This window comes from Impatiens glandulifera, chromosome 3, assembly GCF_907164915.1.
Source record: "Impatiens glandulifera chromosome 3, dImpGla2.1, whole genome shotgun sequence".
Classification (NCBI taxonomy): domain Eukaryota; kingdom Viridiplantae; phylum Streptophyta; class Magnoliopsida; order Ericales; family Balsaminaceae; genus Impatiens; species Impatiens glandulifera.
The window spans coordinates 50,636,537-50,653,944 of NC_061864.1; the positions used below are offsets into that span (position 1 = coordinate 50,636,537).

General features: G+C 32.0%; 1 protein-coding gene across 1 annotated transcript; it reads right to left on the minus strand.

The window, feature by feature from the left end:
• Nucleotides 1-14,749: 14,749 nt before the first annotated feature.
• LOC124930344 (probable F-box protein At4g22030) lies at nt 14,750-16,043 on the minus strand. The gene has a single exon (XM_047470696.1). It carries the CDS (start codon nt 16,041-16,043, stop codon nt 14,763-14,765), a length of 1,281 nt encoding a protein of 426 aa, XP_047326652.1. The 3' UTR covers nt 14,750-14,762.
• Nucleotides 16,044-17,408: the final 1,365 nt, after the last annotated feature.

A 17,408-nucleotide genomic window follows, 5' to 3' on the forward strand; every position in this document is an offset into this window, starting at 1 on the left:
TTCTAATTTCAATTTTAATTATACAAGAATTGACATTAAATTATAATTTATTTATTATGTTTGAGAAATTTATAAAATTGTAATTTAATCTCGATTTTTATTTTTCTTAAAAATATAATAAAAATAAATTTTAATATATATTATATATATTATTAAAATATTAATTTGACAAAACCAATTAGAATAACTCAAGTATTAAGAAATTATTTATGTTTCGATTTTTATTAAAAAAAAATATCGGTTAACATTTTAACTTCATAGATTCTAAAAAATATTTGTAAGACATTTTAACTTTCTTTATTCAAAAAATAAAATATATGTTCAACATGTTAACTTCTTAAATTAAAAAAAAATATATTAGGTCAAAATATTAACTTACATAATTAAAAAGAAAAAAAGACATCGTTTTTAGAAAAAATAAAAAAAAAGATAGTAATAAAGAAAAAAATAGATAGAGTCAACGATACGACAGATAGGGCCGTCGACACGAGATCAATTAGATATTTTAACATCCTAAATTCAAAAAATATTTATCGATCGAAAACTTTAATCTTGTTTTAAATAATAAAATAATAAGTTATTTTGTTTGAAAAAATATAAAATAAAATAAAATTTGGAATCACAATTCCGAGCTAAAAAAATGGAATTAAGAACTATAAAATTATACTAGATTGAATTTCATTGAAATTTTAATTCTAATTCCAATTCTAAATCTTAATATTAAAGGGTCTACAAAACTTAAAAATTTGAATTAAACCTTCCATTTCGATTCTAATATTAATTCCAAGATTACCCAACACCTAAGAGAAATCAACACCTAAGAGAAATGATCAGAATAATGGATTTAGAGTAGGAATAAAAAAGGAAATTGAATGAAAAATTGAGGGAATTTCTCTCCCTCATCTTTCCTTATACCTTTTCATTTTTTTGTAAGTGCCATACCATTTCTTATTCATTTCCCATCCTTTTACAATAATGAAGTATTCATATTCTAACCTAATTTATTTATGAAGAAGGATAGAGGAGAAAAATTGAGAGATAATAAAAGAAGGAATGATGTGTCACTAAATCATTAATTAAAAAATAAAAAAGTGTAAGAATAGAGAAAAGAGAATCTTTTAAAAAAATTTTATTAGACAATTAGATTTCGTCACATTATTCTTTTTCACCCTCCATCCTTCAAACTCCATTTTACAATAATTTCTCTTTGTTTATACAAATTTTAAATTATATATATATTCGTAACTTTCGAAAAAACTCTTTGTATTGGTTTTGTAAAAAAACTTGAGACTCGAGAATTTCAAACTCGGTTTGCATGTCAGGAATTTTATTTTAAAATAAAAATTTATTTTTGAAAAGATTTCTTTGATTCTTTACAGTTTTTGAAATTAAAATTAACTAATCTTGGAGTTCAATTTTAAATAATCCGGGGATTTACGGTTATCAAATCACAATTTGATTTTTTTAAAAATCTTTTAGTTTAAATTATTTAAACATAATTAATTCAAAAAATTATTTATTTTTAAATAGAGTCGCTAATTAATTTTGAAAATTATTAAAAATTGACATACGCATATAAACGTATTGACTAGAGTTTCTTTTAGTTCGTAGTATGGTGTTACTCAGAAAATGGATTTCGCGCTTCATCCTCCGTACCCGTTTTAAAATGGTCTCTACTTATAAAGTTGACTTTTGAAAATTAGTTTTATAACGTTTAAGTTTTAATTAATTATTTTTCCAGTCCTAGTCATGATTCTAGGTTTAGCGTGATTTAAAATATTGAAACAACAATATTTAAAATGCTGGTACCTATTGCTGATTATAACTAGGGATGATTATACCTGAAAAATATCAGCCATTTTTAAAGGTATTAGGGTTTAGAAATAAACACCAAACAATTCTTAGTTAAAATATTTTTTTTTGTTGAAATATCCCAAAAGAATTTTTGAAATTATTTATTTTTTTATTTTTTGGTATTTTTAGAAAACGGTTTGGAGTCTCAAAATTAAAAAAATAATTTTGGGTTTTGAAAAGTGGAACCAAACAAGCCTTAAAACCGGAGTCCTAAGCCTTGGGTTTGTTTTTATTGGTTGGGGTCTAGAGAACCTCAGTCTGGATGCTAAGGAGTCTCGGTCCTTAGCTAAGATTACCGATCTAGGTGTATAAACCCATCGGTCATGAGTTAGCTCTAGACTAAGTCCATCGATCGAGGTGTATAAACCTCTTGATCCTGGGCTAGGTTTGGGTTAAGTCCCTCGGTCTTGGGTTCGGAGCTCTCGGTCCTATGTTAGGAATTCTTGGTCCCAAGTTTGGGATTCTTGGTCCCAAGGTCAGATTTCTCGGTCATAGATTGGACCTCTCGATCCTAGATGAGAATCCTCGGTTGGATCTCTCGGTCCTAGCTCAAGAACATTGATCGAACATCTCGATCTTGTTGAAATTCTCAATCCTAGGTCTCGATCCGGACCAAAGATCCTTGGTCGGATCTCTCGGTCCTAGGATAACAAACCTCGGTCCTCAAGAACACCAAATTGCAAGTTTTTAAATTCATTTTTTAGCTTGGATTCTTTGATCCAAGAGTTTGGGTAGCTTCACAAAGCTCCCTATAACATGTTGATCATCATCTTAAGGTATTAATCGACCTAAATGATGATCAATTTGTTCAAAACAGTTTGTGATCAAAAATTGGGTTTTTGATTTTAAAGATGTTTTGAAGTGTAACGAGTTATCCAATAGCTTCCTTATACTACATATACGTGATTGGTTCCAAAACAAGAACACTATCTGCTTGTTTGAACAAATTTAAGAACTAAAAAATTTCAATTATTTTGAAATTTTTGATTTTGATCAAACATGATCGAGATGAATCAAACATGATCGGGATGGATCAAACATGATCCAAACAGTTGCTCAACATCATTACAATCATGTTAGGAAGTTTTCTGGGTTGTGATTCAACAAAATTAGTCCAAGAATAGCAAACTCGATTCTTTGATTTTAAAAATTCAAATTTTTTTTTTGTTCTTAAGATCGATTGATCGGTTTAATCATATCCAGATAGTTTCTAAATGAACTTAAGATCAATATTTATTCATTTAACACCATAAAAATAAACATACAAGCTTATGCAATTTGAAATACAAAAATTTCAAATTCAATTACTAAATAATTAGAGGGTGATTGGATCTTTACGAAAACACTCCTTAGACCTTAGAGAAGCTGTTGGGATCTCAGATCCAAACTTTAAGGCCTTATCAAAAGTTTTCAAAAAATCCAAAAGCTTGAAGCTTTAATGGCAGATTTATGAAAATCGATGATTTGAAGGAGGAGAGTGAATCTCTTGCCTTTGGATCAACTTAATGGATTTATTTATAGCTTCCCAAGGTCGATTGAGGCTCTAAGTGGGCTGGATCAGCTAAAAGCCATTAATGGTGTTTTAGCTGTTCTTTCTTAAGTTGGCCGAAATATGGATGAATCATCCCTATTCTTGTAGGAAAAATGATCACCATCGTAGGGTGATCATTTCAGGCTTTAAATTAGCCGAAATGGTTGACTAACAGTGTTCCAATAAGAGAAGATCAAAGACGAGTCTTTGATCTTATTTTTCTGGCGTCATGTTGGAGACGAAGGTGGCACTCAAGATGACGTTGTTTTGAGCGCGTTTGGGCGTTCCATTGGCATTCCGTCCAGGTCTTGTTGCGTTTGGTCATTCCGTTAATGGCCTAGCTTACGGACGTTAGCCAATCCGGTTCACTTTATCATGATGGGGTTTAGAAAGATGGAACTTGTAGCGCGCTGATTATTGGAGTGACCTAGTGATGATGTGTATAGAAGTTCGTCAAAGCGCTTCCAAGCGTTGCTGTAGGGATCTTTCTTTGATGCCTATCCTAACAAGGATAATTTTTGGGAATCCTATTTTATAAAACTCAACAAAGTATTCATAAAATCCATGGGATAATGATAATCATAAGCATTGAAACATCAATTTCTATCTATTATGAATATGAACAAGTTATTTATGTTTAATAATGTATAAATAGTTAAAGGTTAATGTCATGAGATATGCTGAGAACATGAAAGCTCTAATAACATTTCACGTGGGTTACTAACAAGTAACATTTTTAGGATGATCATGACTACATGAGCATAAGACTATCAACATATGAGTCTTTGTGAGGTACCTAACAAACTTTCCTATGGGTTTTATTATCTCGTGATCATGTATATATGATTATGGTATCGTCAATGTTTATCGCGAGAGTTAACAAATTTTCCGTGAGGATCACCCACATGTGAAGTTGAGAACGATCATGTATAAACGATGGTGGTGCTATCAACAAATAGACATTCATGTTGTTGAAAACTAGGAATAGAACATTTATCGAAGAATGAGACTTTATTAGAGTACCTATCGAGAGATATGATTTGAACAAAATCATGTACGAATGATCGTTGTGCTTGTTGACAGACAAGGCTTGGATAACTACCGAGTGATATGGTTTGAGATACCTATTCGGACAATAAGGTTTGGATACCCATCGAGTGATATGATTTGGATACATATTCAGACAATATGGTTTAGATACCTATCGAGTGATAGGGTTTGGATACATATTTAGATGATATGGTTTCTATACCTATTCGGGCGATAGTGTTTGAACAAAATCATATAAATGATCGTCATGTACGTCAACAATCAAAGCTTGGATACCTATCAAGAGATAGGATTTTTGTTTTGAGGTATTTTGTCGCAATGATATTATGATAGGAGATAACTATCGAGTGATAGAGTTTTAGCGGAATCGTATATAAACGATGTCTCGACCCCTCGACATATAGGGTTTGGGCTAAATCGTATATAAACGATGTCTCGACCTATCGACATACGGAGTTTATAGGCGGAATTGTGTATGAACGATTAACGCACCTATCAACAGATAGGGTTTCTAGCGGAATCATATACAAATGATGTCTCGACCTATCGACATATAGGGTTTACAGGCAGAATCGTGTACGAACGATTAGCGCACCTATCAACAAATAGGGTTTCTAATAGAACCATAAGAAAATGATGTATCGACCTATCGACATATAGAGTTTTAACTCGGAGTCGTGTACGAACGATATCTCGATCTATCAACAAATAGGGTTTTGCCATAGAGTCGTGTACAAACAACGTCTTGACCTATCAACAAATAGGATTTTTCACTAGATCATTTACGTACGATCTTATGTTCTTGTCGATAGACAAATTGTTAACGGGTCATCTTATAAACGATCTCTGTGCTTGTCAATAAATAAGTCTTGGAACGGAATCGTGTACAAACGATTTCTTGTACCTATCAACATATATGGTTTAAATACCTAACTACAATTAGGGTTTAACCGGAATTGTGTACGAACAATCTCACGTACCTATCAACAAATATGGTTTAGATACCTAACTATAATTATAGTTTAACTGGGATTATGTACGAACAATCTCACATACTCATCAACATATAGGGTTTAGATACATAACTACAATTATAGTTTAACCGGGATTGTGTACGAATAATCTCACGTACCTATCAACATATATGATTTATATACCTAACTACAATTAGGGTTTAACCGAGATTGTGTACGAAGAATCTCACGTACCTATCAACATATAGGGTTTAAATACCTAACTACAATTACAGTTTGTAGAGGAATCGTATAAAAACGATCTATCGCACCTATCAACATATATAGTTTAAATACCTAACTAAAATTACAGTTTGTAGAGGAATCGTATAAAAACGATCTATCGCACCTATCAATAGATAGGGTTTTGTCTAGATCATGTACAAATGTTCTTAGGTCTTTGTCGACAAACAAGATTGTTAACGGATCATTTTACAAATGATCTCTATGCTTGTTAAGAAATAAGACTTTCAACGGAATTGTGTACAAACGATTTCTCGTACCTATCAATTAATAGAGTTTAGATACCTAATTACAATTAGGGTTTAATTAGGATTGAGTACAAACAATCTTATATACCTATCAACAGATAAGGTTTAGATACCTAAATACAATTAGGGTTTTTAGCGGAATCGTATAAGAACGATCTATCGCACATATCAATAGATAGGGTTTTGGATACCTAATGACAAATAGGTTTTAGAACGGGATCGTGTCCGAACGATCTCACTTACCTATCAATAGACATGGTTTAGATACCTAAATACAATTAGGGTTTTACAAGATCGTGTACGAACGATCTTGCGTACCTATCGACATATAAGGTTTTGAAGACTCGATTTTGCTTACTTTTCTTTTGTAGTATCGTTCGATGCTCTTTACCTTTTAAGGAAATATTTAAACAGAATCCTTGTTTCCTTTTTTTTTCAAAGTGTCCTTCACAGCTAGTGGAAATCCGTTAGTCGATAGTTTCGAGCTTTATTTATGGACAGATGACTCATGTTTTCGTATAAAGAAACAATTTTTTATTTCTCTAGTTCTTAACCTTGTTTATCTCGTTTTTGAGATTGGATTGAACCTTAACCCTTCTAAATGAATTATGACGTTTTCGTATTCAAAATGTATTCGGGGCTAGAGTTTAAATATCTTTTCCATCCCTTGTGATGATTTTACTTTCATCAAGGAATAAGATTTATTTTCCTCAATTTTCGAGTTATCAGCCATAAATCCGATCTCATATACAAACGATTATGCATGATCATAACCCTTGGGGAAGGTGGCCAACATCTTGACATTTTGATAAAAGAGTGCAACTTATTTTTGGTTGTTCGGCCCTGAACCACATTTCTTGAAAGTTCATTTCATCGCAAAAATATTTGGAAGAGGTTTTCAACTTTCTACTTTGGGTTTTCATTCTCCAATTTTCTCTCTTTTTTTCTTTAATTGGTCGCGGGTATATATGTAAAATCGGTGCATCCTTTCCATTTCTGTAGCAATCAAGACTAAAGTATGTGGTAGGAAACGAATATTGATTTCAATAATTCAACCAACACATGAACTTTTTCAATTTTATTTTAGTGATTTTTAGAGTTTATTCCGGTTCTCTTTTTGGCATTTTCATTTTTTTTTGAATTTTTCTTCTCAAAGCATGAGTTTCAAACCTCTTATTCTTTAACAAAAGTAATGATGAGGTATCCTTTCTGAATTTGGTGCTCCATGTCTGGATTTTATGGTGTTTCTTTAGGGTTTTGTTTTCCAAAAACCTTCGATGGAGGGTTTCACTTAGGATAATCGCCAGCAAACGAATAAGAGCTTATGACCGATATCTCTTGAATCGGGGTTATTGCGAAATCCTCGGTTTTGTTTCTAAGAATATCACTCGAAAGGAAGCGATGCTCTTGACTTTAACCCTACTTGTTTCTTAAAATCCAAAACATCAGCTCTAGGATTGAATCAAGGTTTTCTTCCTTTTTCAAAAGATTTTCTTTCTCTTGAGAAATGGACTAAGGGTTTTATTTATGTAAGTGAGACTGGGCCCACAAACATGCAGGTTCCTACGTATCTTCTCTTCTTTATTTTTTGCACTAAGAAGAATCAGGTCTCCTTAGTTCAGACATGAGTCCTTTGTCCATGTCACAAGTTATACAAAACTAGAGATTGAATTATGTTGAGATAAGCTTCTTTTAAGGTCGAACTTGAAACTGTTCTACGCATGTTTGATATTATACAAAATTTCTTTTAAGCGTATCGAGATTGTTTGGCGCAATGAACTCTTCGCCTTCTAGATTAGATAGCTGGACAACTTCTCTAGAGAGAATTTTCTTAAGTAGGAAGGTTCCTTTCCATTGGGGTCGAAACTTGCCCCTAGGGTCTAGGAGTTCTCGGGTTCGTTTAAGAACTAGATTGCATTCTTTGAGGTTTCTAGGTTTTACCTTCCTATTGAAGGTGTCAGACATGCATTTTTGGTAGGCTTGGGTTTTGCATAAAGAGTTTAACCTCTTGTCCTCCATTAACGTTAGTTGGTCATATCAAGACTTGAGCTAGTCTTCTTTTATGACATGACTCTCTAAGAGTGTTCTAGAGGTTAATTTTGATTTCAATGGATTGTATAATGTCCATGTCGTAAACCAAAGATTAGGGAATTTCGTTTTTTAAGGTTTGAGTAGTTGTATGATATTACCATAAGGCGTATGTCAGCTTCTCGTTCCAGTCCTTGTACGTGTTGTTCATCTTCTTGATGATCCTAATCACGTTTTTGTTTGCCGCTTCGACTGCACGTTGGTTTAGGGTATATAAGGCGATGATTTGTGATGCTCGATCTTGAACTCATCAAGCAATCGCAACACTTTTCCTTGGAAGTGTTGACCATTGTCTGAAATTAGGGCGTGAGGAACTCCATATTTAGTGATGATGCAAGTTCGGATGAACTTTTCCACTTGAGATGATTTAAGACATTGTAAGAGTCTACTTCAACCAATTTGGTGAAGTAGTCTATGGTAACAAGAATGAACTCGTGTCTGTTTGACACGTGGGGATAGATTTTCCCAATTACGTTGATTCTCCATGTGGAAAAGGGTCAAGGGGATGTCATGTTGTAGAGGAATGAGGTCGGTGTATGCTTCAAGTTAACCAAGATTTGGCACTGATGACAACTCCTTACATAACTCACACATTCTTGTTCGAGAATTTGCTAGTAATATCCTTAACTAAATATTTTATTGGCTAAAGTCATTACATTCATGTGTGGGGCATATGTCTCTACATGTACTCTTCCATGATCCTCTTGAATTTAGGATTATTTATGTGGAGCATGTTTTTACCATCAAAAGATCGACGGTAAAGTATTTTGGCAATCCAAGCGTAGTTGGTGGAATACTAGTGTAACGCCCGTCTTTCCTTAGGTCGAAAGTGGGGAGGATAATCTTTATACTCAATGTACTTCTAGAGAGTATCGTATTAGGGTATTTTTTTAGGAAAAGTATCGTATCAAGGTTTAACAACATTCTCACAGGAAGTGACTTCTCCTAATTCAAAAGTAGGTTGTTGTTTTTTTGGATTTTGAAAGGTTTGACTTAATTTTGTCAAGAATTTGAATCATGGCTTCCAAAGTAGCCAAGGAATCCGCGGAGCGGTTTTGGCTCATTTGAGCGTGAACAAATGATATTTGATCGAATTTGTTCATGAGTTTTGTCAAATTGGCGTGGTAGGGTTTCATGTTTTCCACTTTCACTAATCACGTGCCATTGGCTTGGGATATAACCAAGTTATAGTCACCAACAACTTCTAACAATTTCCCCCAATTTTAAGACCCGAGAGGCATGCCTCATATTCGGCCTCATTATTGGTGACATGATATTCGAGGTTATGGATATTGGATTGTACGTCCCTTTGAGTCAACTAAAAAAATTCCAATTTCGTAACCTTGCTTTCCAGAAGCCCCGTCAAAGATTAGTTTCCATGTGTATGATGTTATACTCTTGATTCCCTAACGGAGAATTCGAGTTCGTCTTCTAACTCAACAATGATAGGTTGGTCAACAAGGAAGTCTGCAACAATGCTTCATTTGACAAACTTTTGTACCTTATAGGCTATGTCGTATTTGGATAACATCATCATCTATTTGGCTAGCCTTGGTGACAGAAAAGTTTGTTGGAACAATAAATGGATCGGGTTCAGTCTTGATACCAACTTGATGGGGTGAGCTTGCGTGTAGTTTCTCAAACTTTTGGTGACCCGTGCTAAGGCCCAACATATTTTCTCAATTGAAGTGTAATTAAGTTCACACCCAATCATCCTCTTACTGATGTAGTACATAGTCGTTTCGAGTTTGTCCTCGTTTTCTTGAGCCAACAGGCTTCCATTGTGTGTCTGTTAAAGTAAGGTATATGATGAGAGGAATGCCAACTTTGGGCGACATGAGTATGGGAGGGTATTTTAAATAATCCTTGATTATGTGAAACGCTTGTTGACATTTTCATCCCATACAAACTTTTGGTCTTTCTTCAATAGATTAAACAGTGGATCGCATGTCATAATAAGGTTATTGATGAAAATCCTTGGTCGGATCTTTCGGTCCTAGGCTAACAAACATCGGTCCTCAAAACACAAAAGTGCAGGTTTTTAAATTCATTTTTTTAGCTTGAATTCTTTGATCTAAGGGTTTAGGTAGCTTCAACAAAGCTCCTAGGAACATGTTGATCATCATCTCAAGGTAACAATTGACTATGATGATGATCAATTTGTTCAAAACAATTTGTGATAAAAAATTGAGTTTTTAATTTTAAAGTTGTTTTTAAGTGTAATGAACTATCCAATAGCTTCCTTATACTACATATACTTGATTGGTACCAAAAACAATAACACTTGATGGTTGTTTGAACCAATTCAAGAACTAAAAAATTTCAATTATTTTAAAATTTTTGATTTTGATCAAACATGATCCAAACAGTTTCCCAACATCATTAAAATCATGTTAGAAAGTTTTATGAGTTGTGATTCAACATAATTAGCCTAAGAACAACAAACCCGGTTTTTGGATTTTAAAAATTCAAATTTGGGTTTTGTTCTTAAGATCGATTTATCGGTCCTATCATATCTAGATAGTTTCTAAATGAACCTAGGATCAATATTCAACCATAAAATACCATAAACAACAATCATACAAGCTTATGCAATTTGAAATATAAAAATTTCAAATTCAAACTGTAAATATGAATTATAGGGTGATTGGACACTTAACAAGGATTGGAGAACTCTCCTTAAACCTTAAGGAAGCTGTTGGGATGCTCAGATTCAAGCTTTAAGACCTTATCCAAAGTTTTCAAAAAATCCGAAAGCTTGAAGTTTTAATGGAGGATTTCTGAAAATCGACGATTGAAAGGTAGAGAGTGGATCTCTTGCCTTCGGATAAACTCAAGGGTGCTATCTATAGCTGCCAAAGGTCGATTGAGGCTTCAAGTGGGCTGAATGAGCCAAAAGCCATTAATGACGTTTTGGTTGTTCTTCCTCAAATTAGTCGGAATAGGGATGAATCTTTCCTATTCTTGTAGGAGAAATGATCACCATCGTAGAGTGATCATTTAAGGCTTTAAATCAAACTAAATAGTTGACTAACGAGGGAGTTCCAAAAATAGAAGATCAAAGACAGGTCTTTGATCTTACCTTTCCCGCGTCACGTTGGAGACGAAGGTGGCGCTCAAAACGACGATGTTTTAAGCGCGTTTGGGCGTTCCGTTCAGGTGCCGTTGCGTTTGGGCGTTCCATTAGCGGCCTGACTTACGGATGTTAGCCAATTCGGTGCGATGCGCGCATGATTCTCCTCGGCTACACGGCTGGTTCCTAGGAACTAGATGAAAATTCAACGCTCATCTGAATGTTGTAATTCTTGTTGTAGCGGATCATTCGGGTTTTGGTTGCACTGGATTATTGATATATATTTATTAATTCCTGAAGGGTTTATTTGAAATTGATTTTTCTTTTACCCTTTTCGCTTTAATTTTAATCTTTTCAAATACACAAAATATTAAAATAAATATGACAAATATTGTACCAATTTACTTATTATTCTTTTTATATTTTTAGGGTTTAAATAAATAATTCTTTTTAGATGAAATGGATACAAAAATTCATTCAAAATTATTTATTTTTGTCCCTTAATTTTTTTCAAATTATTTTGAGATAATATAGGTATAACATCTAACTCTAATAATTTTTTTCTTAACTTAATCAATATAATAGTTAATCATAATTAATTGTTTTAAATGAGTTTTGGATATATATATATATATATATATATATATATATATATATATTAATTTTGTTTAAGCCCAATCAAAAAATAATAAATTACTCAAATATAACACAAACAAAACAAAGAATAACCAATTTTTTTTTTAAAATATCTTAGATTATTATTATAAAATTTAACCTTATTAATATTTTATATTTTAAATTTCTAAAATATTTAATAGGGTATTTATTCCTTTCCCTTATTACAAAAAAAAAATATAATGATTTAGTTTAAATATTAATATTTATAATAAAATAAATATATTTTTAAATAGAATTAACAATAAAGGATCATTGATATAATTATTATTTTTAATAAATATTATATTAAAAATTATATGTATTATTATATACTGGAAAAACAAATTGAACCTACACATTTTATCTCCCTACCAAATTTGAAAATCATTTTGTTATTGTCATTTTGTTATTGTCATTATTTATGACTATTTTTCTTGTTTTATTTTTATTATTCATTTCGACATCCTATTTAGTCGGATCAGATATTTTGTCTTGAATTTTTATAATTTGAATAATATTTTTAATGGTTGGTAGGTCGTTTGTTACTCAAACTCTTCGATTATATTAATAATTATTTTCTGAGTAACGTAAGTCCATTTATTAGCAGTAAAAAAGTATAAAATTATAGAATATAAAATTATTTTAATTTTTTTTTAATAAAAAATTACTAAAATAATATTTTATATGAAGACTCTCACATGTATTCTCTCATCATTTATACTTCTTTCTCAACATTTCAGGCATTTGCGCAGATGATTCATTATTAATTGGTCAAACCTTTACCACATTATTTAGCAACTCTTGGTTATGAATAATTTGAACTTGCGCTCAAAATATAGATAAAGACTTGACACCGTTTGAATACTGATCTATTTCAATATTCATCCTTATAAATTCAATTGAGTGACCCTCAATAGATTATATATATATATATATATATATATATATATATATATATATATATATATATATATATATATATATATATATATATATATATATATATATATATATATATATATATATATATATTGTAAATTGTTGATTTGATATCTAGATTATTATTTTTTACTTATTTTGTAAATATTATTTTTGTTATTAATTAATTAATTTATATATATATATATATATATATATATATATATATATATATATATAAATAAAAGAAATAAAAATTTTGACAAATGAGTATAGAAATTTCTCTATAAATATGCAAATATATAAGTTGCAATATAAGTAATTAATGAATTCATTCTTTAATGTTACAAAAATCTCATAATCATCTTCATACATATGTCGTCTCATTTGGCCGGACCTTTATGGCCTTGTTCAGTGCTGTTCCTGAGATTTTTTAGGCCTTAGGCGAAAGCACAAAATTGGGGCCCTACGCATAAACTTCACTTGTGTTTCACCGTTGATCTTCAAAAACCTTCCAATATCTACAAAGATGCAACATAAATTGTCAACGAAAGTGACTTTATCTTGCATTTTTAGATTCAAAATCATTGATAATTGTATCGTAATCAATATATTCCAAAAAATCTTTTTCAATACATAAAATAGCAAGTCCATTCAATATATCTTGAGACATCGAAGATCTTAGATAATTTTTCAATAATTTTAACTTAGAAAAACTTCTTTCAATAGAAGCTACCGTAACAGGCAATGTTAGTAAAATTTGATATAAAATAGAGACATTAGGATAGCAATCTATTGACATTACAAAATCAAGAATTTCAGCAACGGGCATATCCAAACTAGGTAAATATTTTTTCGGCGCCATCAAACAAGTAAACTATTTTTAAAGATCTTTACGGCTTAACCACGCAAATACACAATCTCAAAACAAAGCATAAAAATAAATAACAATCAAACCATGATGTTGAATTTTCACTTTTAATGGTTAAACCTTACTAGTTACCTCAAGGCTCAACCCAGCGAAACAAAACCACCGTCGAAATTATTTTGTTGTCAGTTTCGTTGTCGGTTTCGTTGTGAGTTTCGTTGTCGGTTTCGTTGTCGATGTAAGATACAGAGACTGAGAGAGACAGACAGTGAGACAGACAGTAGGGTTTTCAATTTTTTGTTCTGATAGTGTTAGTTTGTTTCTCTATTTGGGCTATAGTGCTATGGGCCAAAAAATCTAACATAATAAAAAAAATTAAAAAATAAGAAACTAAAAATCCTTACTAATACCTAGCATATATAAAAAAAGTGGGCCCCTTTTGCTCCTAGGCCCTAGGCCGTGGCCTAGGCTGCCTACCCCTCCGGGTCGGGGTCGGGGTCGGGGTCGGGCCTAGCCTTGTTTAACAATACTATGAATAATTTTAACTCGAGCTTAAAATATTGATAAAGATATTGATTGTTAGACTAAATCTAATCTATTTCAACGGTTTTAAACTCAATTGAGTGACCTCAATAAATTTTATAAATTTTTTTTTTTAAATTGTTGATGTGATATTTAAATTATTAATTATTATTTTTTATTCTGTAAATACTATTTTTTATTAGGCTTTGTTCTCCTTGGGTTATTTGAAAAACTTAAACAAAATCAATTTTCCAATCAATCATTTCTCAAAAATCACATCACTCATTTCATTAACTAAAATACCCTCTATTTTAAATTATTATTTTTTATTTTATTTATATATATTAATACCCTTTAAGTCATTTTACCAAAAATAATCATCATTTTCTCAAAATTATCACCCATCATTATTATTTTCTCCCTCTAGGTTTTTAAAAAATCAAATCCGAACAAGCCCTTATTTATTAATTAATTTATATTAATATATATATATATATATAAGAACTAAATTTTTTATGAGAAATATAAAAATAACACATAAACAAATATGACAAATGAGTATACTACTTTCTCTATAAATATGAAAATATACAAGTTGAAAATAAGTAATTAATGAATCCTTAATGGAGAATTCGTAAGTTCCAAATTCTCCCTCTTCATCTTTAATGTAACAATAATGTCATAATCATCTTCATATTTAGAAGAGTTTGCTTCCAAATTCTCCCTCTTCATCTGCCATTAATGGAGAATTCGTAAGTTCCCTGAGCTCTGATAAGCTCCTCCCCAACTCCAAAGCCACCTTCATTTCCATAACCTTCCCATTGATCCCTCTCTTCTCCTCCAAATTCCCCTCTATCCATTCTTCCATCAAACTGAAGAACCCTGCATTGCTTCTGTACATCTCGAACACCATTCCCACTTGCCCGCCGTGCTCCACCGCGTTTATCACCGCCGCCATAGCTCCGGCAGCAACTCCGACCACAGTCGCCAAACCGGAGTGGCTCGGCCCCATCAAAGCAGAGCCCACAGCTGCCACGGTCGTTAAAACAGGACCGGCTATTCCTAACATCTTGTTTAACTTCAATGCTTTCTCCCCCAATCTCAAGTAATCTTCCTTATCTCTCCTTCTCAACACACCCACTACCCCTTTCATCCTCTCTTCCAGCCCTTCGTCCCATCCGTTGCCGCCGCCTCTTGCTGCCGCCGGAGACATACTTTCTTGCCGTCTAATTCTCTTCTCCGGCCACCACTTGGCTGGCTCCACTCCCTCCGGAAACTTTTCTAGCATTTTCCCGAGTAAGGGAAGCGGGTAGGCTCTGTCGAGGGCAAGAACTTTATCCATAGCATCTCTATGGTCCTTGGACTCAGGATTCCCGATAGACAGTTTGGTCTGGATTTCACGTCGAAGTTTCTGGAACAGCCTCGCCGCATTCCTCTGTTCCTCCGCCAATTGAGAGGGTTGGATCTTGTTCAAGATGATCAACAATCCGGTCGCGGCCAAGTATAAGAGACTCGAGCAGGAGCTGAGAGCGACCACATGGGACCCACCGGCGGCGGCGATTGCGGAGATGGTTGCGGCGGTTAGGGTCATGGCGTTAACAGAATTTAACAGAAGACTGTTCCAGCTCTCTCGTTGTTCCTTGATGTTCCTGTGCATCTCTATCCTGTCGGCGATGGCTTCCAAGATGGCGTAGAGCTTGGGGATGGTGGTTGGAGACTTAGTGCCCTGTTTGGGGGAAGGTGTAAAGGGGACGTTTGATCTAATAATGTTCTTGTAAATATTATTATTACTACCGCTGCTTCTTTGCTGCAATTCTTCGACCAAGACTCTGGCGCTAAGGTCGGGGAGGGAGAGAGCATTGATGGTTAGCTTTTTTGGAAGATTAATGGTGGATTTGGTGATATGTCTCTTACAAGAAAAAGATGAAGATGTCGAGGAATATGACATATTCAAACTTGAAGCTTGAAGAGCGGCCATGATTTTATGTTAGGTTTAAGGATTTGGAGCTTGTATGTATATTAGAAGAGTTGGTTTGAAAAGAATGAGAGAAAATATTAAGAATGTGTGTCTCATTATATAGATTAAAGATTTGTTCAATAGTGGATTGGTCCATATTTTGCCCACCCATCTTGCCCACCCATTTTGCCTAGACTATTTCTCTTCACATATTATTGACCAAAACAAGTCTTATATGATAGATAGATAATTAGCTCTTAAACATATATTTGGGTATTCCTTAATGATACAAATAGATCAATGACATTGATCATTGACATTGATCAATGATCATGTATAAACTTCATTCGGATTTACTTTTTGTTTCTATAGCTAGATACATATAAAGCAATAATATAGACATTCAGCCATCACTATTAAGATGGTTTTGGGACTAATTTTTTTTTTTATATTTTAAAATTTATTTAGATTTTGATAAAGTTTAGGGTTTTTTTGTCTGACTAACTATTTGATAAATCTAGTCTATATTTTGACTTTCAACGAGTTTCCTTTTTAAAACCTGCAAATAAGAGTTCTGACTATTTTTTAACTGAAAAATAAAATTAGTTTCTTTTATTCAATTGATTCAACAATGGACTGTGGGCTCTTTCCGACTTTCTACACTAGAACTAGTTCGATCTTGTGTTATTTTGAATTTATTTTGTGGGTTTTTACAATTTATCTATATCAAATTATTATTAATATAATTATTAAATCAGTTAATTTATCAATAAAAAATATTAAAATTGTCTTAAATAATTACTTTTTATTAAATTTTAATTGCAAAATAATATTTTTGTAATTTATTTTAAATAAATCTCAAATAACTAATTATTTTTTATCATATGAGATTTTTTTGTAAAAATACCTTATAAAAAATTCAAAATGAAATGAATTCTTGAGAGTTTGATATTGGGTTATTTAAGATTTGTCTGATTTTTTTAGATTTAATTTTGGTTTTATAAGAAATTATGTTATCTGGGTTTTAGTTGTTTGAATTTTTATATTATTCTTTTATGTTTAAAATTTATAAAATAAAATAAATATGTTTTTAGTACTTTGATGGATAAAATAAATGATTGTATAATAAAAAAATTTAATAAATATTTTTGTGTTTTTTTTTTTGATAAAAACTTATTAATTTATGTAATTGTGTGCAACCAAAACATTACTAAAAGAAAATCAATAATGAGACAATTTCCGTGGTGATTCGGTCACACTATTTATTTAATTTGTATAATTAATATTATTAATATTTCACATTTATTTGAGAAGAAATCTAAAATAATGCACTGCCTTTTTACATATTATTAAGTAATTCTTAATGATATTAAACTTGCTAATGTA